Source organism: Simochromis diagramma, unplaced genomic scaffold (genome assembly GCF_900408965.1).
Source record: "Simochromis diagramma unplaced genomic scaffold, fSimDia1.1 OVJJ01000240.1, whole genome shotgun sequence".
In the NCBI taxonomy this organism is placed as follows: domain Eukaryota; kingdom Metazoa; phylum Chordata; class Actinopteri; order Cichliformes; family Cichlidae; genus Simochromis; species Simochromis diagramma.
Window position 1 is genome coordinate 77,372 of NW_024386957.1, and position 24,488 is coordinate 101,859.

Consider the following 24,488-nt stretch of genomic DNA (forward strand, 5'->3'; position numbering starts at 1 on the left):
GTTTTTGATGAGGAGGATTTCTGTGGCTTCTGTTGTGATGAAGGACAGCTGTCAGTCATCCAGTGTTCAACTCTCAGGACTATAAACTCTCCCAGAGCACTGGAGCATGGTGCTGCTGATGCAAAGTGCCTCTCTATGGAAATCATCTGACTGACTCCAGCACGACTCATTTAAAAAGAGTTTTTCACAGCATATTTGGAATGTGACTCAACTGAACACTGTAGATTCATAGACAGGTAACAAATAAAGAAAAACTCGACCCCTACAATGAAGTGATGGGAAAGCTGTGTAAATTTGAGCAGATGTGTTAGAGCTCACGTTTATCCTCCAGTATCATCACCATCATTGACACCGAATGTGGGGACATAATCAAAATCGTAATTATAATACTTTTAAATAAAAAAACTGGAGAATCCGTACCAAAGAGCACTGAAGCTTTTATATTCGGTGTTAACTCAACAATGTAAACAAACACTTTTTCAGTTTTCGCTCTTTTGTTGTGACATATCTCACTTTGTCACTGCAGAATAATGTCATAGAAATATAATCAACAAAGTCTGCAGACACGATGAGCCAACACCTTTTTAATTCCCAAGCAGTTGAGGGAGGGAGGACATTCAGTGGGGCACTGATACGTGTCTCTAAAGATGAATAGCAGCCCTCTTTAACCCTTTAAAGCCGGTCGGAGCGGACACGCTCCAATTTGCGTAACTATTTTTAAATCCCGGTAGCACTGCAACCACGTAAGCTAGCGCAATAATTTTTTTTGCATATGAAACCGGAGGAGTTGTACTTACATCTTATGCCATCAGCTTGTCCTAGGTCACAGTTTCCTTCCACATACAGCTTTGCAAAAACTGCATAAAAAGCACTTGCAGCAACAAAAACATAATATTCCAGAAACACGCTTTGCCGATCCGATCAGCTGTTTGTAACACTTCCTACATCCATCAGCGTGAACTATCACATGTCCTCCATGTCCTGCCCGAAACCGGAAGTGACGTCATTTTGCGGAAATGTAGTTTTTTTTTACCATCGTGGCCTTATGAGCCTATACTGGTGTTTTTAAAAATTATGTTTGACTTTATGACTTTCTGTGTCGTTTCTGGGATGCTGAGAACTCATATTGCACTGCTGGAAATAGTTTATTTTGATGCAGGGAGCTGGAAGCATGTAAATATAATAATAACCACAGCAGCCAAACAGAGAGCCTGACGAGCCCAGTTGTAAGTAAGCTATTAAGACTCGACTGGACACTGTGTTCGTGTTTTCCTCCGAAACAATAAGTTCTGCTGGAGCAGCCTTTCAACGCCTCTCTCTGTCTCTTACAAACTTGACCCAGACAACAAAGTAAAGCTAGTTTTCAGCTACGAGCCCGACACGAACCCGACGGATTAGCCAGAGGTCCCTTTACTACAGTTTGGAGCTGCGGACCTGTTTTATATATGCGTTTGCAGATCACTGCAAAAAGTGCAGACTTACCTAATGTCCACCTACTGTTACTCATTTATATTAAGATGTAAAAATCGAGTTGTTATTGGTACGGCAAGTAGCCTTCAGTAACACTAATAAATCACACAGCAATAGTGCATTCATGTAGTTGTAAAAAGCATGATCATATATTAAGTAATCCAAAGTATTCAGAATACGTTACAAAATACATTTTGGGGCATGTAATCTGTAGTGGAATACATTTTAAAAGTAACCTTCCCAACACTGCAGACACTACATCACCAAACAGAAAGTGACCTGTTCAGGGCATGAAACCGAAGTCTTTCCAGCCTCACAGGTTGTCCTGTTATAAAAATATCAAATTAAAACAGAGATGAATGATTCTGCGCTGTGGTCATGTTTAACTTTTGCATCCTGTGGTCAGCATCATGCATCAATGTGAATCACTGCAAGTTTTTTTGTACTGAGTTTTACAAAACTCTAAAATAGGTTTTGCAAATTGTACCTTTCCTCTGATTTTTTAATGTCTTTCATTTTTGACGCCATGTTCAAATGTGCAGGTTCTTTTTTGGGGGAAATTTTTCTATTCTGTCCTGTTGCTTACATGTAAGCGGTTCTTTGATTTGCTGACAGGTAACTTTCTAAAACTTCTTTCAGGGTGAAGATTCTCTGAAACTCTGTGTTCTGCCCTCCCTGTACGTTGATGCCCAGTTTGGCAGATAGATAAACAGTTCTTCAAAAGCAGAGGCAAAGGCTTCCAGTTCTCATTGCAGGGTTTATTTGTCTCCCTAATGAAGGCACTGTAAAACTACAAACATAAGAAAAGCATATTAAAACATACATCTGGAACATAATATATTTCTCACATTACAAAGTACAGACTGAAGACTTAGCAACTTGAACTATAGCTGGTATAACCAAGAAAAATAAATGAAAACATGTTAACTCCAAATCCCGCTAGCTTGATGCTAACACACAATGGAATTTCCTATTGACATGCTAACACAATTAGCATCGGCAGTGCAGCTAACATGCCGGCTTCAAATATGAGAGTCAACAACCCATTTTACATCACATGCTTAACATGAACACAGAATATAATCGTACTTACAAGCATATATTTCTCATGCTCCAGTACAGCCAACTTCAGAGCTAATATTTTGTGTGCTGGTATCAACTTGGCCAGACTCCATGAACTTTTCCTATATTTACTAGAGAAACTTGAGTACACAAACCCGCTTCCTCCCCCTAGTGGGGTGGTGGAGCTACTGCACCCCAGCAGTGGCAGCACACTCCCCGTCTGGTATAATGAATTATACCACTACCCATTCCCTGGATGTAGTAGTAAAACAACCTCCGACACTGGCCGCAAATACACTTTAGGAGTGCCATTCTTGACTACCTTCACTTCCACCTTACGTACTCTATGATCTTGGCTAGGAAAGGCTTTAATCACAAGTCCAACAGGCCACTCAGTCCTTTTTACTTGCGAATCCTTCATCAGTACAACATCTCCCACTTGAAGGTTTGGCTTCTCTGTTGTCCACTTTCTCTGTGTTTGAAGCGTGGTCAGATACTCCGTTTTCCACCTCTTCCAAAATGCATCAGCGAGTGCTTGGACCCTTTTCCAGTGTTTGTTGGACAGATCATTAACATCAAAATTCCCAGAGGGAGCAGTCAACGTATCTCGTTTCTGTGTCAACAACATTGATGGGGTGAGAACTGCCGGTGCTTCTGGGTCAGAAGACACTGAGACCAATGGTCTTGAATTTATAATGGCGGTAACCTCTGCCATCAGGGTGACAAGTGTCTCATGTGTGAGGTACGATGGATTCAGCCTCAGAAGAAGAGCATCTAAGATTCGCCGAGCGATACCAATCATCCTCTCCCACACCCCACCCATGTGGGAAGAGTGGGGAGGATTGAATATCCAAGTACACTTGTTGCTTTTAAGGTAATTCCTCACCTCAGAATCTGATGTGTCAAGTCTGAGTTCTTTATAGGCTCCAGTGAAATTTGTTCCCCGATCTGATCTGATTGTTTTGATCGGCCCTCTTATGGCAATGAAACGTCTGAGCCCATTGATGAAGCTTGTAGTGGTCATAGTCTCTATAACCTCAATGTGAACAGCTCTGGTAGTCAAACAAGTGAACATTACTGCCCATCGTTTACTTCCTGCATGCCCTCCTCTTGTTCTTCGGGCAGTCACCATCCAAGGTCCAAAAACATCCAACCCTACATGAGTAAATGGTGGATCTGGTGAAAGTCTTTCAGATGGCAAGTCTGACATCTTCTGGTCCTCCAATTTACCTCTCAGCCTTTTGCAGGTTACACATTTGTGTATCACACTAGATACAAGCCTTTTCCCCCCAATCAGCCAAAGTCCTGCCAACCTAATAGCTCCCTCCGTGAAATGGCGTCCTTGGTGCGCAGCTTGTTCGTGATATCTTCTGACCAATAATGTAGCAATGTGCGTCTTGGGAATGACCAGAGGATGTTTATCATCAAAAGACATATCGGCTGAGGACATACGGCCGCCAACTCTTAATAGCCCATCTTTGTCCAGAAATGGTGTCAGCTTTCGCAGTGGACTTTGTTTTGGGATTCGGTCCCCTTTGGCTAGACACTGCAACACCCTTGCAAAGGCATCTTGTTGTGCAGTTTTAATGATCACTTTTACTGCTTGTTCTTCTTCATCCCCAGTGTTGCCACCATGTGTATCTGCAATACTCCTTGCCTTTTTGATTAGTGTGGAGACTGCACGAGTCAAAGCTCTCCAAGTGGAAAATGTAAGAAACCTTTGAGCTCCAAGCGAGCTTTCTTTAACCATTGAGCTGAAGGTCGTTACTTCAGGGCGAACTTCTGGATCCACCTCCGGATGTATCAGCTCAAAGTCATCACTCTGGGGAAGGAGTTGTTTTGAAGGGCCCAATAGAAATGATGGTCCAGTGAACCAATTGGTGCCTTTGAGAGCTGCAGCAGTTGTTGGCCGAGTTCCATGGTCTGCTGGGTTTTCTTCAGTGGTGATGTAATGCCACTGATCTGGACAAGACGACTTTCTGATCTGTGCTATCCTGTTTCACACATAGACATAAAACCTGCGTGAGGTGTTATATATGTAGCCCAGTACTATCTTGCTGTCAGTATAGTACGTCACAGAATGAATGTCAATATCCATTTCATCTTGGATGAAGACTGCCATTTCAGTTGCCAAAACCGCAGCACAAAGCTCAAGACGGGGCACGGTGTGCGCTGGGTGTGGGGCCAGCTTTGCCTTTGCCATAACAAATCCCACGTGGATCTCTCCTGTTGCAGAAATTGTTTTCAAGTAAGCCACAGCAGCTATAGCCATGACTGATGCATCTGAAAACACGCACAACTCTCTGTGCTGAGTCTGTGTAGACAAAGACACTGGAACATATAGTCTTGGGATCTGGAGCTGATCTAAGTCTTTCATAGAGTCTTTCCAGAGTTTCCAGTGTTCTTGTTTTGAAGCTGGCAATGGTGTGTCCCAGTCATACTGTTCAATGGAGAGGTTTCTCACTAAATGTCTTCCTCCCACTGTGACTGGCACTACAAATCCCAAAGGGTCAAACAAACTGTTCACTGCAGACAAAATCCCTATTTTTGTCAAGGGTTTCTCCTCCTTCGACACACAGAAGGTGAAGTTGTCTGTTTCCAGATTCCAAATTAGACCTAGACTCCTCTGAAGAGGTAGTGACTCCACTCCTAAGTCTAGATCTTTCAAATCCTTGGCCAAGTCTTCTGGTGGGAATGCTTGCATAACACTGCTGCTGTTCGATGCAATCTTGTGTAGCTTAATGTTTGATTTAGCTAGCATCGCTTGGGCAGTGCGCAGGACACCAGTGGCTTCTGCTTCATTAGGAAAAGATGCAAGTCCATCATCCACATAAAAATTGCGTGTGATGAACTCCCTTGCACTGGTAGTGGAGTCATCTGCTTGCTTAGCAGCTCGTCTGAGGCAGTAAATGGCAACTGCTGGTGATGGACTGTTGCCAAATACATGTACTGTCATTCGAAACTCTTTCACTGCTTTCTGGAGATCATTGTTTTCATACCATAAGAACCTCAGAAAGTTGCGATGTTCCTCGCACACCTTGAAGCAGTAGAACATCTGCTGCACATCCGCTGTAACTGCTATAGGTTCTCTGCGGAAGCGGATCAGAACCCCAAGGAGAGTGTTGTTCAAGTCGGGTCCACTCAGGAGCACATCATTGAGGGAAACCCCTTCATGTTTGGCACTTGAATCGAACACTACCCTTATCTGGTCAGGTTTTTGTGGGTGGTAAACCCCAAATATTGGTAGATACCACCTTTCCTCACCTTCTTTTAATGGAGGGGCCGGCTCTGCTTGCTTTTCAACAAACATTCTTTGCATGAAATCGATGAAGTGTTTCCTCATTTGTGGTTTTTTCTCCAGAGTTCTCCGAAGAGATGCAAGACGCTTTAAAGCTTGAGGTCTGTTATTGGGAAGGTGGTTTCGTGGTGACCGAAAGGGTAATGGGGAAACCCAAGTATTGTAACTGTCTTTATAGACTTGTTCATCAATGTCTTCAAGAAACTCTCGTCATCGATTGACATTGCCGGGACGTCATCATGTTGTGTCCTTTGAAACACCTGACTGGCAAACTCACTTTCCTTACTTTTCAAGTGTTGTGCAGAGCTTTGAAGACTTAGGTTCGAGGTGTGACAACCAAGCTTTTCTTTGACTAGCATATTGTTTGGACATGCACTCAAGAGTGAAGCTCGTCCATTTGGTAGAATGTTGGTCTTGTATACACAGATGTTGGATGTCTTATGCACTTCTCCCAGACACACTTCCCCTACGATCACCCAACCAAGGTCGAGTCGTTGAGCATATGGTTCATTATGGAGACCATTATGCTGTTCTCTGACTTTGTGCACACGCAGAATGTCTCTGCCAAGGAGAAGGAGGATGTCCGCTTCTGGATCAATTTCTGAGATTTTTCCCTTGATTGCCTTCAGATGTGGGTAGAAATGAGTGACTTCTGGGGATGGGATTTCCGTCCTATCATCAGGTATCATATCGCACTCAATGAGAGTAGGCAGGGGAAGCTGAGTGGTGCCATCAAGGGACTCCAAAATGAAGTCACGGGCTCGTCTCCCTGCTATCTCCACAACACCTGAGCATGTTTTCAGTGTATACGGCTCAAGCTGTCCTTCAATGCTGAAGATGTCAAAAAAGTATGTTTTAGCCAAGGAGCGATTGCTTTGTTCGTCTAGAACAGCATACACCTTGACAGCTTTCTCTGGTTGCCCAGCAGGATACACTCTGACCAAACATATCTTAGAGCATGACCTTGAACCAACTGAGTCTCCGCATACTTCTGTGCATTTTGATGTCACGTCAGCCACACTTGCTTCTCCTTCTCTTTCCTCCCCGCCATACCCTTCACTAGCCACCAGGCTCTCTGCATTTTGAGGACGAGGATTGGGGTGTAGTGCGGTGATATGTCTTTCACTACCACAATCTGTGCACTGCACTGATTTAGGACAATCTTTGGCCATGTGCTGCACAGAAGAACAACACTTGAAACAAATGTTCTTGTCCTTTAAGTATGCCTTTCTTTCTTCCAGGGTCTTACTTTTGAAAAGACGGCATTTTCTGAGAGGGTAAGGCTTGCAGTGTAGTGGACACTGTTTATCGGGGTCCAAGTTGTTCTTGCCTGTAGGAACGTTTGGGCTGGCTGCCAGATTACTTGCTATCTCCGTCCTCTTAGCAGAGACATGTGAACGATACTTCTGTTGTGTCATTGTCTCGATTCTAGGATTGTTGGCGTTGGCACCGGTTACACACGAAAAACTCGGGTCATTACGAATTTTAGCTTCTTCGTTCACAAGTTTCACAAAAAAGGAAAATGGAGGATAAGACACTGCATTCTCTCTCTTGAACCTCGAGGCAGCTGCAACCCACTTCTCCTGAAGGTTGTATGGGAGTTTTTCCAGAATCGGATTCACCCCGTGGGCTGTATCGAGGTGTGAAAGGCCTGGGAGATGACCGCTTGTCTTTGCAGCATGAAGTTCTAGCAGAAGATCCCCCAACTCTCTCAAACGCTGGTTGTCTCTGTTCGTCAGCTTCGGTAAATCCTGGATTTTCTTTAAAAGTGCATGTTCAATGACTTCTGGTGCGCCAAAACACTCTTCGAGTCTCTGCCACACCATCTGAAGACCTGCAGTGGGATTGTTTATGTACGCAGCCCTGACTCGCTTGGCTTGTGCTGCTGATTGTGGCCCGAGCCATTTGGATAGCAGGTCTAGCTCTTCTTGAGGTGTTACACCCAGATCTTGAATTGAACTTAGAAAGGAAGCCTTCCAAGCCCAGTAATTTTCTGGTCGATCATCAAACCTCAGCAGGCCTGAGCTGATCATCTCTTTCCGTATCAGGTATCTCGTTAGATCAGACGTGTCAGCATGACTACTCCTTACAGGTGTGGGTGTCCATACCTTAGACTGAGGATGGTGATATCGATCATAGTTTGCTGGCTCGCCTCCATAGCTCCAGTTGCAAGATTCTCTCTTTGGGCTCAAAGCATGGAAGACTGGCAAAGGTGTGAATTCTTGGTTGTTGCTCCTACTGGGCTGATGGATACTTGGTTCCTTGTGAGCTTTTGGTGTTGCATCGATGGCCGTGGCTGGCTGTGCCACCAGAGAAGATAGGAGTTCTGGATGATTAACTTGTGGAGTCTGCAGATCGTCGCCGAGTTCTGACTGTTGCTGCACATACTCTTGGACTCGTTCTAATGGGCTGATTTGCTGCATGCCGTCCAGCTGGGGCTGTTGTGGGTGCTCACTCTCTTGCACAGATGCTTCCCAAGCTTGAGCCTCAGCTAGGGCTGCTGCAGCTGCCTTCTGCGATTTGAGTACGTGTAGCTCTGCATCCAGATCTGCTTTCTTTTTAAGCTGCTCGGCCTGTTGTTTTAGGATGCTGGCTTCCTGCTTAGCAAAGGAGAGCTGAGCACGGGCAGCTTCTGCTTTTGCTCGTGCTCTGGCGGCAGCAGTAGATGATGATGTAAGCTGGCTGGAACGTAAAGAACTGGACACTTTTGACCTTGTTTCCAGTGTCTCATCCATCCTTTCTTTTAGAGAACTATCTGGCTGATGAGAATGATGCTTTTTTACTGTTCTGCCCTCCCTGTACGTTGATGCCCAGTTTGGCAGATAGATAAACAGTTCTTCAAAAGGAGAGGCAAAGGCTTCCAGTTCTCATTGCAGGGTTTATTTGTCTCCCTAATGAAGGCACTGTAAAACTACAAACATAAGAAAAGCATATTAAAACATACATCTGGAACATAATATATTTCTCACATTACAAAGTACAGACTGAAGACTTAGCAACTTGAACTATAGCTGGTATAACCAAGAAAAATAAATGAAAACATGTTAACTCCAAATCCCGCTAGCTTGATGCTTACACACAATGGAATTTCCTATTGACATGCTAACACAATTAGCATCGGCAGTGCAGCTAACATGCCGGCTTCAAATATGAGAGTCAACAACCCATTTTACATCACATGCTTAACATGAACACAGAATATAATCGTACTTACAAGCATATATTTCTCATGCTCCAGTACAGCCAACTTCAGAGCTAATATTTTGTGTGCTGGTATCAACTTGGCCAGACTCCATGAACTTTTCCTATATTTACTAGAGAAACTTGAGTACACAAACCCGCTTCCTCCCCCTAGTGGGGTGGTGGAGCTACTGCACCCCAGCAGTGGCAGCACACTCTGTTCATGTGTTTGAGTAGACAAGTACAACATTTCTTTTCTTCTTTTTTTTTAAGTGAACAAGAGGAAATCAGATTTTGTCTTACAAGGACGAATGTCTGAGCCTTTATCTTCAGACATTGTTTGCATGTTTTGTTGGCATTTGGCAACACTTGGGGTTATATCACAAAGTACTGCTCTGGTTTGATCATGAAACATTTTCTTGCCTTTCTCAGTCAATGGACATGTTTTTGTAAAAGATTGCAGAAAATACCCAAATTTAAAAATCCCACACATCCATCAATGTCTGGATGTGTCCTAAAACACAAGAAAGAAAACATTTTCATAAACTGACTGATTAATTGATAAACAGCATCGACTATTTGATCCAACTACTTGTTGTTTTCAGTCAGATCATTTCCATAGAGGCACTTTGCATCAGCAGCACCATGCTCCAGTGCTCTGGGAGAGTTTATAGTCCTGAGAGTTGAACACTGGATGACTGACAGCTGTCCTTCATCACAACAGAAGCCACAGAAATCCTCCTCATCAAAAACATGACTTTGATCTGCGTCCTCATCTGGACTCTCCTCTGCTGCTGCTTCACAGGTAAAGTCCAGAGAATCAAACTCCTCTCCTCTATCAACATCTGTCCCTCTGAAATGAAGCCCACAAAACCATGAAGCTGCTTTATGTTTTTGTCTCTGTGTCCTCAGAGTCCAGAGGACAATATACAGTGACTCAGCCTGGAGCAGTGAGCTCTGCTGTGGGAGGATCTGTGAGCATCAAGTGTAGGACCAGTCAGAATGTTTATGTTTCTAGCAACTATCACCATTTAGCCTGGTACCAACAGAAAGATGGAGACGTTCCTAAACTGCTCATTAAGCGTGCTCATGAGAGAATATCAGGGATTCCAGCTCGTTTTACAGGCAGTGGATCAAACTCTGACTTCACTCTGACCATCAGTGGAGTCCAGGCTGAAGATGCAGCAGTTTATTACTGTCAGAGTTTTCACTATCCTAACAGTCAGCATGTGTTCACACAGTGAAAAACAGTCGTACAAAAACCTCCCTCAGTCAGACTGAACAGAAACTGAAGTGACTGCTGCAGCTGGAAGATACTGCAGAGACTGATACAGTTCACTGAGGACACACACACACACACACACACACACACACACACACACACACACACACACACACATACACTTATCTAAGACAAAGTGAGTCAATGTGTGATATGTAACATGTAATCCTAATGACTTTCTACCTCACCTACACCGCTTCTCTGAGATTTTAAGCACTTTCGGTCCCTAGTTATAACATATATTTATTAAAGTTACATAATTTTCTCAAGGATCAGTAAACTTTTTGGCTGATGAAAACAAAAAATGTGCATGCTTGCACTCTCTGTAATGTACAGATTTCTGTACACAGTTTGGGAACAGGAATCAGTCAACCCAACCACTCAGCAGGCACCTGTGAGGGACGAGAGAGAAACACCCACACATACATCCTCTGATGGGAAGAGTCTGTCACGGAGGGGTGCGCCGGTGTGAAGAATGAGGTAGACCCAGATGCAGACACGGTGGAGACAAAACGTAGTTTCAAAAATAAAGCGAGCCTTTATTGCAGAAGAAAAAACATAAAACTAGGGAAACTAAGGAGACGATGAACACTGTGTTAACAGAAGGCTGTGACACTCAGTGAAAGAACTACAACAAAACTATGAACACTGAGTAAACTAGGACACACAGCGAAACAATGAGGTAAACCTATGAAGACTGTGGTGAGGTTAACAGACGATCTGACACCGACTGAGCAGAAACACACGGATTAAGTACACATAAGGAATGATCAGGGGAAGCGGAATCACATGGGAAACAGCTGACAACAATTAACATAATGACAGGACAGGGGACGTGAAGCTAAATACAATAAACACAAAACACAAGGATCCTTCAAAATAAAACGGGAAACATAACGAGACCCAGACATGACTGGAACTAGACAAACAAAGAAAACTTGGACATGAAACATGACAGATAAACACACGAAGACTTAACACAGAAAACTTCACACAGGGATGAGACAAATGGGGAGCTTGAAAAATCATGAATTAAAACTGTAACCCAGGCGTGACAGAATGTAACTCGATAAACTGAAATGAAACTAGACTGAAAGGAATAAGAAAACATCAAGAAACTCAGAATCCTGGGTCACATGACCCAGGACCATGACAGAGTCACCCAAATAAACACACACACATATGACCCACATGATTTTCGATCATAAGAGGGGTAGAAACGTGAAGGCCACAAGTTCAGTCTGTGGATTTTACCTTCAAATCCAACAGTATTAATTACTATTAATTACTCTCAGTACAGTCAGGCTGACACAGCTGATGACTTGGACTGGGGGCTTCCCAGAATCCCGGGATGGAATGAAACTAACAGCTGGTCCGTTGTCCGAATCGAGTGGGTACATGCAACATACAGTGCCGCAGCTCGGACGGGCCACAGAGCCAGCAGCCTCTTAGTCCAAACCTTCAGTGGGAGCTGAGTGCAGCTCAACTGAATGAGAGAGGTGGAAGTCCGAGAGGGCTTTCTTCAAGAAGGCAGGGTTGGGCCGGAGGACCACCCCCTTCCCATCTGGCAGCCACCTACAACAGTCACTGTGGACCGACAGCGCCTCCAGCTCACTAATTCATCTGGTGGAAGTTAGGGCCAGAAAGAAGGCAGTCTTAAGCGATAGCCACTTCAACTCAGCACTTTCCAGGGGCTCAAATGGAGGGCGCCAAGGACAAGGTCCAGGTCCCAAGGGGGAACTGAGGACCCTGGCCTTTAAGCTGTTAGGTGCAAAGCAGTGTCAGCGTCACTGAGTGCTGAGCGACCAAGGAGAACTGCATCCAAGTTCTCCAAGGGAATGTTTTTTTTTTCTTAACTAAGCATTCTGTCATTATCAGTTTTAGTTTTCTTCTGTGGTTTTTCAGGCCTTTTTAGTATCGTGCTGTCCAATGCATTTATTCCTTTTACGAATGAACCAGGTGGTTGATTCGGACAGTCCTAAAGTTTCTGCTCTTATGTTTATTTTGTTATTTCCTGTGGTGATGATCTCTTTGGACCTCATATGGATAGTAATTAATTAACAATACATGCAATTATTTTACTTAAAATCAATCAATCATGTGTTTAATTAACAGGTCTTATCTGTCCATGAAATGGCTTTAAAAAACAAAGACGTATCCTTGTGGCAGTCTGTTCAAATACATTCCAGATTTTAGAAAACTGACTTTGAGACCTTTATTCAGTGGTATGTTAATTTGATTGATCCATTATTAAACAGCATTATGAGCCTGGTCCAAGTCTGTGTTGGAGTCAGTCTAGGAAAAAAGTCACACCAAAAGGTTCATTGCCTCAATGGTGTCATTGATCACTTTTATAGCAGTAGCTGAATGAATGTTTAATTCTGCTTTTAATCCACATTACCAGATTGAGCAGACTTAGAGATAATATATGAATTAATAAATAAAATAATAACAAACAAAAAAACTACCAACCCAGTTACATCTCAAAACATGTTGAAAACCTGTGAATTCACATTGCAAAGACTAATTATGCAGTCCTGTTGGAGAGTCAGATGATTTCCATAGAGGCACTTTGCATCAGCAGCACCATGCTCCAGTGCTCTGGGAGAGTTTATAGTCCTGAGAGATGAACACTGGATGACTGACAGCTGTCCTTCATCACAACAGAAGCCACAGAAATCCTCCTCATCAAAAACATGACTTTGATCTGCGTCCTCATCTGGACTCTCCTCTGCTGCTGCTTCACAGGTAAAGTCCAGAGAATCAAACTCCTCTCCTCTATCAACATCTGTCCCTCTGAAATGAAGCCCACAAAACCATGAAGCTGCTTTATGTTTTTGTCTCTGTGTCCTCAGAGTCCAGAGGACAGATCACAGTGACTCAGCCTGGAGCAGTGAGCTCTGCTGTGGGAGGAACTGTGAACATCAAGTGTAGGACCAGTCAGAATGTTTATGTTTCTGGCAGTTCTCATCTTTTAGCCTGGTACCAACAGAAAGATGGAGGAGTTCCTAAACTGCTCATTTACCATGCTAGCATTCGAGAATCAGGGATTCCAGCTCGTTTTACAGGCAGTGGATCAAACTCTGACTTCACTCTGACCATCAGTGGAGTCCAGGCTGAAGATGCAGCAGTTTATTACTGTGTAGGTCAGCACTATCCTAACAGTCAGTGGGTGATCACACAGTGAAAAACAGTCGTACAAAAACCTCCCTCAGTCAGACTGAACAGAAACTGAAGTGACTGCTGCAGCTGGAAGATACTGCAGAGACTGATACAGTTCACTGAGGACACACACACACACACACACACACACACACACACACACGCAGAGTTGTGATAGAGTGAAAATGTCAATAATGCTTCTTTATTTAAATGAGGATATGTCCAAAAAAGAGGAAATTTCCTAATGCATCCTTACAAAAAAATCATGTTTTTAAAGATTGAACCCTGGAAAAAAAAAAAAAAAAGTGGGCACATCTTTTCTTTTTTTCCTTATTTTCCTTAATTCTGAGAAAAATTCAGAATTCTGACTTTTTTCTTAGAATTCTGGAAAAGAAGAAGAAGAAGAAAAAAAGATGTGCCCACTTTTTGTTTGGCAAGGCAATGAGGAAAGAGACACTTATTGTGGATATGGTCCGTCAGAATAATGCAGTTCGACTGCATGAAATACAGCAGTGGATTATAGAAGACAACATACATGTTGAATCTAGCAAAAAGGAAAAAAAAGGTTGCAATGTCATAGGTCAGCATGCCATTATTGAACTGCCTGGTCAGCGTGGTGGAAACGTACCTATCTGTGCTGCCATCAGCAGCTATGGGGATCTCCACAGTCTGTTACTGTTGGGCCGTACAACACCGAACTTCTAGCAGCATCCCTGGAGGGTCCACGGGATGCTTTGCTCAAGTAGAGAGATCGCAAACGTGTCCTTGCCCATTTCTGAAATTGGGCAACGATGCCCAATTGTAGAAAGCTTTTACAGTGTTTGTCTTAACTCAACACAATAGAGTAGTGAGGAAAAGAAAAGTAATAATTAGTAATTTGACTCGGAGCGCTCCGCGACGTCGCCCTCTGGGGAGGGCCATCTTCTATGATTATTGTGGTCGTCTCCTTTTCGTCCCTGCTGACCTAAACTTAATTAAACCTGTGCATAGAAAGTACAACAATTTTGAATAATGATTTTTAAGCTTTATATGTTCACATTCAAAGTTCTGCAAAATAGGAGATATTAAAAAAAATATTAAAGATCAATGACAAACAACACCATGCGCTGGACTAAATGGACACATTTCCACTAAAAAAATAGTTGTGACTGAAGTGACCCTTAAGGCCCACATAACTCCTTATCTTTGAAGGGCATACGATATAGTGATGGTTCAATTATGTATCAGCTATTTACAAAACACAGTTATATTTAGAGATTGTCCCTCATTTTCAGATTCCCACATTTATTTGGAAAAGCCAAAATAACTTTAAATGTGGTAATTTAAAAAAAAATATTTGGATGGAAACCCTCTGTAGACCATCACTACCTAATGCCTTGAAGACATGGAGAGCACCAAATTCTCTGTGCCTTCCCTTGAGATGCTCCACTAGGCCTTTACTGAGTCCAAATTCAGTTTCTGCTTGTTTGTGTGTCTGTCTGCATTCAGTTTAGTATTTAATAACAGGAGAGCATGCTCTGTTGAGATGAAATAAGGTGACTTGACCATTGAAGAAGTTTCTACTTCTTTGCATGAGAAAGTCTTGGGTGGTTTTTAGAGTTTTCTTTGGGCCATTATCCATTTGAACTGTGAAGTGCAGTCTAATCAGTGTTGCAGCACTTGGTTGAATGTGAGCAGAGAGTAAAGCTGTGCACATTTCATATTTCATCATACTGATAAAGCTTCATCGGAACTGTGCCTTTTAAGTCTTTTTCTGGTAAAGTGTTATCCAGTCTTCAAGTCCTTGAGTGTAACCAGTCGTTTGCAATTAGCAAGAGTTTTCTTTCATGAAGGTGTCTCTTAATAGTCGACTTTGTCTATAGTACAACTCCCTCCAAGACAGTGTTTTTTAGACTCATCCATTTGTATTGTTTAATTTGTGGTAAAGTTTTTGTTTTTTCTTAACTTTCAATTCTAAAGTCTTAAAGTTTTTCCAATCTCTGTTTGTGATGCCTCAAAGGCATTTATGTCATTTATCTTTAATGTTTGCTTCAAAATAATTCTTTTGTATGTATTTAAGTTAAAAAGAACAGTAAAAAGAGTTAAAAATGTTAAGAAGCTTTAATTTTGAAGGTGAACTTGCTAATAACCTCACTTCCTGGTGGGTTACCTGTATTGCTTCATTTCCTTTTTAATTCCTCTTCCTGGTTGCTCTAAGAGGGAGAGTGACATGCAGTCTTGCTCTGAGGCTTATCCACAGCCATCCACTTGGGAACATTGTTCAGGCAACGCCGTAAGTGTATATATTTCATGATGAAGGTGTTAAAAAGGCATAAATAGCGGTATTTGTTAAAAATTATATTTTATTTGTGATTCATGGAGGATGATTTGTACATGTTAAAAAAAAGGCAGTTTTGATGATCATTACTATTGCTAAAGCTAACACGAAGGTGTAAGGTCACATTTTGAGTTATTTCGTGATGCAATATTTATGTAAACGATCATTTTTTCTATTCTGTATTTCTTTTCAACTACAGTTTTCACCGTTTGTCAAATGAAGATTCTGAGGAAAAAGTCAACTCTACTTGGACTCATGTATTCATTGACAGAGGTTTAGCTTGGTGTTTGATCAGAGTTGCTACACTCTGCAACAGAACACTACAGTGAAAAGGCGGCACTCAATGGTCCTACGTGTTCGTGATGGCAGCAAGCAACAAGTCATCGGTATCAAATACCAGGAGCAACGTGACATCAGCATCATCTGTAAGTGCGGCTCGTGCCAGGGCTAAAGCAGAAGCTGCTAAGGTACGAGCATCATATGCTAGCCAGGAGGCTAAATTAAAACTGGAAAAGGCTGCTAGAGAAGCAGAAAGGAAAACTAGAGAAGCTCAAAATCAGTTGGAAGCCGCTAGAATTGATACAGAGATGGAAGTGCTAACATTTAATCGTGAAGCAGACGCAGCCATCGCTGAAGGTGTTAGAAGATGTAGCAGAAATGCATGGAAATGTAGAAAATGTGAAATCTGAGTCAGAAGACAGGCTTAGATTGCAACGTATTAGTGAATATGTTTGCTCTCAAAATGATCAGAATCAGTCTACCTTTGCACCAGTATCTGTCCCACCTGTTAAATCTGTAGACCGTGCAGAATCACAAGACAGTTTCAGAACATGGCATCCACCTGCAAGCTTAGCGGAATTCCAACATAGCAATAGCAAGCCCAAGCCTGAAGCAGATAATGGGACACATCCACCCACAACAAACCTGTCTAAACTGACCAGAGCTGAGTCGAAGACCGACGTCGAAAGGACAAACCCTCGCACGTATATAGGTGTTCAATCACAAACACCCCAGCATATGCTTCCAGTGAGCGTGTCACAACCACCAGACCCTCTGGCACAATATTTGGCGCAATGTGATCTCGTTACGTCAGGACTGTACCAATTTGATGATAAGCCAGAGAATTTCCGTGCATGGCGGTCCTCATTCACTAACGCTGTGGCTGAGGTTCAACTTACAGAAACACAAGAATTAGACCTCATGACCAAATGGTTAGGAAAAGAGTCTGGACAGCAAATAAGATGCAAACCGGCATTATTCACATGCACTGAGCATGTGAATAATGCCGGTTTGGCTCTGCGCAAGGCATGGGAGAGGTTGAATGACTGCTATGGCGCCCCTGAGATGATCGAGCAGTCGCTGTTTCAGAGACTTGACAGTTTTCCAAAAATTGCAGCCAAAGATTACATCAGATTACGTGATTTTGGGGATTTGCTTATGGAGATACAAGGTGCCAAGGAGGATGGATACCTCACTGGGCTATCATATCTAGACACCTCCAGAGGTATTGGACCCATAGTAGACAAGCTCCCATATGGGCTCCAGGAGAAGTGGGTGTCATCTGGGTCATGGTACAAAGAGGAGAATAACGGCTGCTTCCCTCCCTTTAGTTACTTTTGTAACTTTGTCTGTCATGAGGCAAAGAAGCGAAATGACCCCAGCTTTATTCGTCAAAGCAACGGTGCAAACCCCACAAAACCAGAAAGATTACCTATGAAGAGCTTTAACACCAACAAGTCTATCAGAGGTTTGTGGCCCCGGCCAGTGGGGTCGTTCTTGCTCTAAGATCTGCCTTGCAAAGGTCTACCCCAAACATTCAAAACACAAAGCCATTAAAGCTTATGTAATTCTGGACGACCAGAGCAATTGCTCTTTAGCCAGGCCAGAGTTCTTTGAGCTGTTTGGTGTGGAGAACAAACCACTCTTATACCATCATCGAAACGTATGGCAGGAAGGCAGAAGGATTCCAGATAGAGTCGTTGAACGGCAACGTTCTCATACCTCTTCCACCACTCCTTGAGTGCCCTGAAATCCCTAACAATCGAGCTGAAACCCCAACACCAGGTGCAGTTTTGCATCATCCTCATCTCCACCATATAGCCAAACACATCCCCGATCTAGACCCAGAAGCAGAGATACTCCTGCCGCTCGGGAGAGACGTGCTTAGAGCACACAAGGTCAGGCAGCAAGTTAACGGGCCACACAACGCTCCCTTTGCACAACGTCTCGATCTAGGCTGGGTGGTGATAGGGGAGGTGTGCCTAGGTAATGTGCATAAGCCAACGGTTGACACATTCAAGACACATGTGCTAGACAGCGGTCGCCATTCCATATTTCAGCCCTGTGCAAGTTTCATGCAGGTCAAAGAAACACAGCCAAGCTTCAGCAAGTCTAACAAAAATGCCAGAGATGATGCTAGGACACACAGTGTTTAACCAATCTGAACATGTTTGTTTTAGTTTTTAAGTTGAATGATGATTTTCTAGACGTCATGAACTCAGAATACTCTATCTTTTTAATTTATCTTGGAATAATGAGGAAACAAGTCCTGTCTGTCCATGGAATGGGTTGTAGTAGAGAGTCGTTCAATTACTTTTGAGCATCGGGTAAAAAAACTACATGAAATAAAATAAAAATCACTGTGGGAAAAATGTGCACACCTTATCTGTTCAATTACAATCAGAACAATAGAAAACTGACTTTGAGATCTTGATTATGTTAATTTGATTGATCTATTACTAAACAGCATCATGAAACTGATCCAAGTCAGTGTTGGGGTCAGTCCAGTCGAAAAGTCACACCAAAAGTTTCATCGCCTTAAAGATGTTATTCATGACTTTTATAGTGGTAGCTGAATGGATGTTTAAATCAGTTTTTAATCTGCTGCAGCAGTTTGTAGATCGGGAGAAGACTTAGAGTTCCTGAATGAAGGAATAAATAAAGACTAAAAACAAAAAAACAAAAATACTTGAACCTCGAAAGTGCATCCAAGATCCAAGACCAAAAATATTAAATTGTAGCATTTTACATCTTCCTCAAAACATGTTGGCCGATTGACATGACACCCGTGAATTCACACTGTGATGACTGCTTATGTAATCATGCTGGAGTCAGTCAGATGATTTCCATAGAGAGGCACTTTGCATCAGCAGCACCATGCTCCAGTGCTCTGGGAGAGTTTATAGTCCTGAGAGTTGAACACTGGATGACTGACAGCTGTCCTTCATCACAACAGAAGCCACAGAAATCCTCCTCATCAAAAACATGACTTTGATCTGCGTCCTCATCTGGACTCTCCTCTGCTGCTGCTTCACAGGTAAAGTCCAGAGAATCAAACTCCTCTCCTCTATCAACATCTGTCCCTCTGAAATGAAGCCCACAAAACCATGAAGCTGCTTTATGTTTTTGTCTCTGTGTCCTCAGAGTCCAGAGGACAATACACAGTGACTCAGCCTGGAGCAGTGAGCTCTGCTGTGGGAGGATCTGTGAGCATCAAGTGTAGGACCAGTCAGAATGTTTATAACAACAACCATTTAGCCTGGTACCAACAGAAAGATGGAGGAGTTCCTAAACTGCTCATTTATGGTGCTAGCACTCGAGTATCAGGGATTCCAGCTCGTTTTACAGGCAGTGGATCAAACTCTGACTTCACTCTGACCATCAGTGGAGTCCAGGCTGAAGATGCAGCAGTTTATTACTGTCAGAGTTTTCACTATCCTAACAGTCAGTATGTGTTCACACAGTGAAAAACAGTCGTACAAAAACCTCCCTCAGTCAGACTGAACAGAAACTGAAGTGACTGCTGCAGCTGGAAGATACTGCAGAGACTGATACAGTTCACTGAGGACACACACACACACACACACACACCTATACGGGTTTCTATGTATTGTAAGGACACTTTTTCCAAACCAGCCCAGGTGGTGGTCTATGGGGACACCACTTTCCGCTTGTCCCTGAGAGATGCTGAATACGTCAAAAAATCTGTTTTGAGCCACAGAGCACAGATCTCACTTCAAAGTTCTTATACACGCAACACAACTAGAGATATAAGAACCTGTTTTTTTGCAACCTTATCAGGACATAGATAATTAGGTGAGAAGCCCCGCCTATGAAAATATTAGACATTTTAACACCCAACACACAAACACACACACACACACACACACACACACACACACACTGAAAATGTCATTGTTGCTAAAGGAAAAAAAAGTTGGAAATATATCATTTTTTTAACAAATCATTTGTGACCTTTGACTTCTGCTTCATACAAGCTCAAATAAATCTCAATTTCTAAATATCGATCATTATCAAAAATCATATTTCTTTAAGAAAAAAATCTAACAAATGAACTCAGCAAAAGTCAGTGAGTCATAATTATCTGCACAATTTAGCAAATACTTCAAATAGAAACTTTAAGTCCAAATCAGTCAAATGATCAAATTTCCATCTTTTCTTTCTCTGGTTTTTAGATTTTCTCTTTTTTGCTCTTCAACACTGCCATGGTCCAAAGACCTGTTGACTTCCTATTCATGTTTTTGATTATTAATATGATTCGTTTCATTTATTTTCTGTTTTCCAGTCGCATTTCTTCGTCCCTCTGTTCCTTATGTTCTGTCAACCCGTGTCTCAGAGCTATTCTCTGGTTCCCTGTTTTATTTGGATTCTGCGTTCTGTGTGAGTGTATTCGTCATGTCTGATGAGGTTCAGCTGTGTCTGCCTTCTGTGGTGTATTCCCTCGTTACCCTCTGTGTATATTAGTATGTGTTCTAATAATAGCACTGACACATGTTCACATTCCTCAAATTGAGTTATTAATATTTAAACAGGTTATAGTCAAAGGTCAGCTGCCAATCTCAGAGTTAACCAACTCTGACTTTAAACTTAGGAGTTAAAACTGCTTTGTTCCTGAAAGCAGTTGAACAAATTGAGTTGAGATGGAATCTTGAGCTCTCAGTTTGAGAACAGATGAAGGTGAATTTATTGAACCATTTACCTCGACTTAAGCACATACCTGTGTACTGAACAGCCCTCGTCAGTGGATCCCAACACCAGTATTTGACAGTAACAGGTGAGCCTCAACTTTAATTTGTAAAGAGACAAGACACCATGAGAACTGACATTACAATACTTTTATTTTACAAAAGTCAGCGTCTTTCAGTTCAAAGTTTGTTAGGCAGCTATTGCACATTTAAAACAACAACACAAAGCTTAAACATGACTGCACAACAACCTTTCAAAAGAACATTTCTAGATGAATTGTTATTTTCCTTCCAATACTTGAAGCATTTTCTGAGCATCACTTTTTGGTGCATGGCTTGTTGCATGCATACCCCACCTGTCTTAACGGGACTATAAATGCAACTATATACAGTCACATTTGTAAAAACAAAAAACTTTTATACTAAACACTTTTAAAATGTACAATTTTGAAGAAGCCCAGGAGCAATCCCATTTCAGAACACTTAGAATAAGACAACTTCCTCCCAAAAGGCCACAGGTTTTAACCACAGCTTTCCAGCATCAGTTCATGTAAATGCAGCTACAGCTTTCCAAATCCCAGGAATGCTTTTAATGCAGTGTTCATAAGATCTTTAAATTGATCCTCGTATGCAAACACGTCTCGGAAAGATACAGGGATAAGCTGCACATCGATGCGTATCCCCGACTCCTGATCATAAAAGTCTATGTTGCAGGACCCCAGTGGTGGAAGTAAGTCAGCCCCAGTTATAAAGACCAGCAGCTCTTCAAACGTGTGGTCACCTCTTGCTCTGTTAAAATACATACAACTAGTAAATAAACCGTAATGTGTAGGTTCATGAATAAAGATTTATAATCAGTTACACTGTTATGTAGAGCGGTTGCATTAATGACAATTTAGGAGTCAAAAACAGGTTGTTAGGCAAAACTAATACTGCGAAGCATCGTATAATGAAAAAGCAAAGCAATCCTGCCCTCCTAAGACACAGGACATTAATTTTTGTCCTCCGAGTCGGAGACCTGTATGTCAAGGACCCTTGACAGGTATTCATATACCTAAATGCCAAGAGAAAGAAAATATGTGTGTCGTCGTTAGGATAGGGATTTATGTTGGTGTGAGAGACTGTAGCCTACAAGTTCATATTGTTCAATGACAGTTATGACATGTTGTGTTTTCAGGTGATTTTACAGAAAAAAACACACCAAAATAACGTACTGAATACTTTTAACAAAAAAAACTCTGTATATTAAATGACTTCTTAAAATACCTACCCCAACACTGATCACGAGAATAGACTCATTTTTATACAGCGCTTTTCTGCTCCACCTGCACAGTCAGTGTTTTATACAACAAACTGCAACATGCTGAAACATTTCATTACACAGCATGCAATGAATTTGCATATATGTAATGTCTTTAATATCCTGCTTAGTAATGGCAGTGTCTCTCAATTCCCCTTCGCACTTACTCTTTAACATAAACTTTGCTTTACTTCATGTATTGAAAGTGACTTAATTCTACTGACTCATATTGACTACAGATAGCACACTGGTTTCCAATTAGAACCCTGGAAATCATTATTTAGAGTTTAATATTGACATCACCACAAAAGTAAGACAAAGACTCGGTTCTTATTTAATATAGATATTTTTTTATTCTTTAAAACTTTAAACAAACTTTAAATTTTAAACAAAGCAATGAAAAATGAGAGAAGAAATTGGAAAAAAAAAAAAGGAGTGTGAAAGTAAGACCAGCATGAAAGTCACAGTTAGTCAGGTCAGGACTGGGAACACTGGTCTCTCATCAGTGGCTCTGAGACGAGAGTCTGGGAGCCCTGGGTGGCCTCACAGGTCACAGAGCCCACCTTCATCCAGTGGTCTGCAGGGAGCCTCAGGGTGCTGCTCCAGCTGTAGAGGCCGTCGTTCTCCTGCACCACGGGGCTCCTGCTCTCCTCCCAGCTGATGCTGCCACTGCCATCCACCTTCCAGGACAGACTCCAGTCTGAGGGGAAGCCCCTTGTTGGCCAGACACATGAGCGTGGCCTTCCCCTGTTTCAGCTCCTCACTGGAGGGGACCCAGCACCTTCAGGGCGGGGCGGGCATCACCTAGGAAACACCAATCAGCTTAGAGGACAGGAACCACAATTTGATTTTCTCCGTTAAGAAGTTTCTGTCAGGTGTTTTTTCTGCTCCACCAGTCATTCACTCACACATTGTTTCACTTCCCTTTAAGAAACCTCTCATGCATATCAGCACAGAGAGAATCATCACACAGTTTGAGCTGAAATATGTTCAAACTACACTGGAAATAAAAAAACAAACAAAACAAAGATGTGTCAAACAATTTTAAAAGATGTTAAGCTTCCACATCATTAGTTCTTCATAATAAACAGCTTGTTTCTGGATAAGAAACTCAATACCACTACTTACCTCATGTGGTTTTTTTTTTATTGCTTACACTGGTTTTAAAATGATATGATACAATAAGAACACCAGAGATCTTTATCTTCACTCTGTGCAGTTGAACTTTTTCATTGGAAATTGTCCTGAGTGTCTGAATATTCATTTCCAAAGCGACTTTGTTTCTTAGGACAAAAATTTATGATAAAATAATTATTCAGTTACACAAAAAGTTTCCTAGCCTTTCATATTAAATGAAATTAAAGAAAAGAGAAGAAAATTACATTAAAAAAAAAAAAAGCTCTACGGCTGACTTACTTCCAAATTCCAGTCTGGGTCCTCCACCGAACGTGTACCACAGTGAATCAAACTCAGTGAGCCACCGTACAAAAACCTCTTACTGTATAGAGACACGGCTCTCTGACTCTGTCAGACTGGAGTAAAAGTAAAAGCTCTCGAGACTTAACCAGATGTATGTAGATGTAATATATCTTCAAGTCCACTCTGATGTTCATATTGTGGTTTAATATTCTTTTAACATGTATTCTGAATCTAACCTTTGTTCTTCAATGAAAATGTATGTAAAAACTATTTTCCTGAGGGTTTCTTCTGGCACACTGAACAGAAAAGTTAAGATAACCACAAGAAGATGTTGCTAAAGTAAATGAGGTTAAGTTCGACTTACGTCAAATCCAGTCTGGTTCCTCCACCAAAAGTCCACCACAGTGATACAAACTCATTGAGGCGCCGTACAAAAACCTCTGACTGTAGAGAGACACGGCTCTCTGACTCTTTAGACTGATACTAAACCTACAAGCCCTCAAAATACAACTTTACCATCAGAACTAGAAATAATAATTAATAATATGAAACATCCCACAATTTCATTGGAAATTGTCCTGAGTGTCTGAATATTCATTTCCAAAGCTGACTTTGTTTCTTAGGACAAAATTTATGAATAAAATAATTATTCAGTTACACAAAACGTTTTCCTAGCTTTCATATTAAATGAAATTAAAGAAAAGAGAAGAAAATTACATTAAACAAAAAAGCTCTAAGGCTGACTTACTTCCAAATTCCAGTCTGGTTCCTCCACCGAACGTGTACCACAGTGATACAAACTCATTGAGCCACCGTACAAAAACCTCTGACTGTAGAGAGACACGGCTCTCTGACTCTGTCAGACTGGATTAAAAGTAAAAGCTCTCGAGACTTAACCAGATGTATGTATATGTAATATATCTTCAAGTCCACTCTGATGTTTCATATTGTGTTTAATATTCATTTTAACATTTATTCTGAAGCTAACTTTGTTTCTTCATGAAAATGTATGT

General features: G+C 41.8%; 1 protein-coding gene and 3 gene segments (V, D, J or C); 3 read left to right on the plus strand and 1 right to left on the minus strand.

The window, feature by feature from the left end:
- Window positions 1–5,891: 5,891 nt before the first annotated feature.
- LOC120737783 lies at window positions 5,892–9,222 on the minus strand. Its single transcript, XM_040038646.1, has 2 exons — window positions 9,045–9,222; window positions 5,892–8,741 (listed from the first exon to the last, which is right to left on the minus strand). Exon 2 carries the CDS (start codon window positions 8,563–8,565, stop codon window positions 5,920–5,922), a length of 2,646 nt encoding a protein of 881 aa, XP_039894580.1. The 5' UTR covers window positions 8,566–8,741; window positions 9,045–9,222; the 3' UTR covers window positions 5,892–5,919.
- Window positions 9,223–9,763: 541 nt separating this feature from the next.
- LOC120737791 lies at window positions 9,764–10,242 on the plus strand (the record flags this gene model as incomplete). The annotated part of the segment is given in 2 exon segments: window positions 9,764–9,815; window positions 9,923–10,242. Coding segments are annotated over 2 exon segments (372 nt in total), but the record flags the coding sequence as incomplete, so codon positions are not given.
- Window positions 10,243–12,988: 2,746 nt separating this feature from the next.
- Window positions 12,989–13,742, plus strand: LOC120737790. The segment is given in 2 exon segments: window positions 12,989–13,040; window positions 13,148–13,742. Coding segments are annotated over 2 exon segments (384 nt in total).
- Window positions 13,743–19,035: 5,293 nt separating this feature from the next.
- Window positions 19,036–19,505, plus strand: LOC120737793 (the record flags this gene model as incomplete). The annotated part of the segment is given in 2 exon segments: window positions 19,036–19,087; window positions 19,195–19,505. Coding segments are annotated over 2 exon segments (363 nt in total), but the record flags the coding sequence as incomplete, so codon positions are not given.
- Between the last annotated feature and the right edge of the window lie 4,983 nt (window positions 19,506–24,488).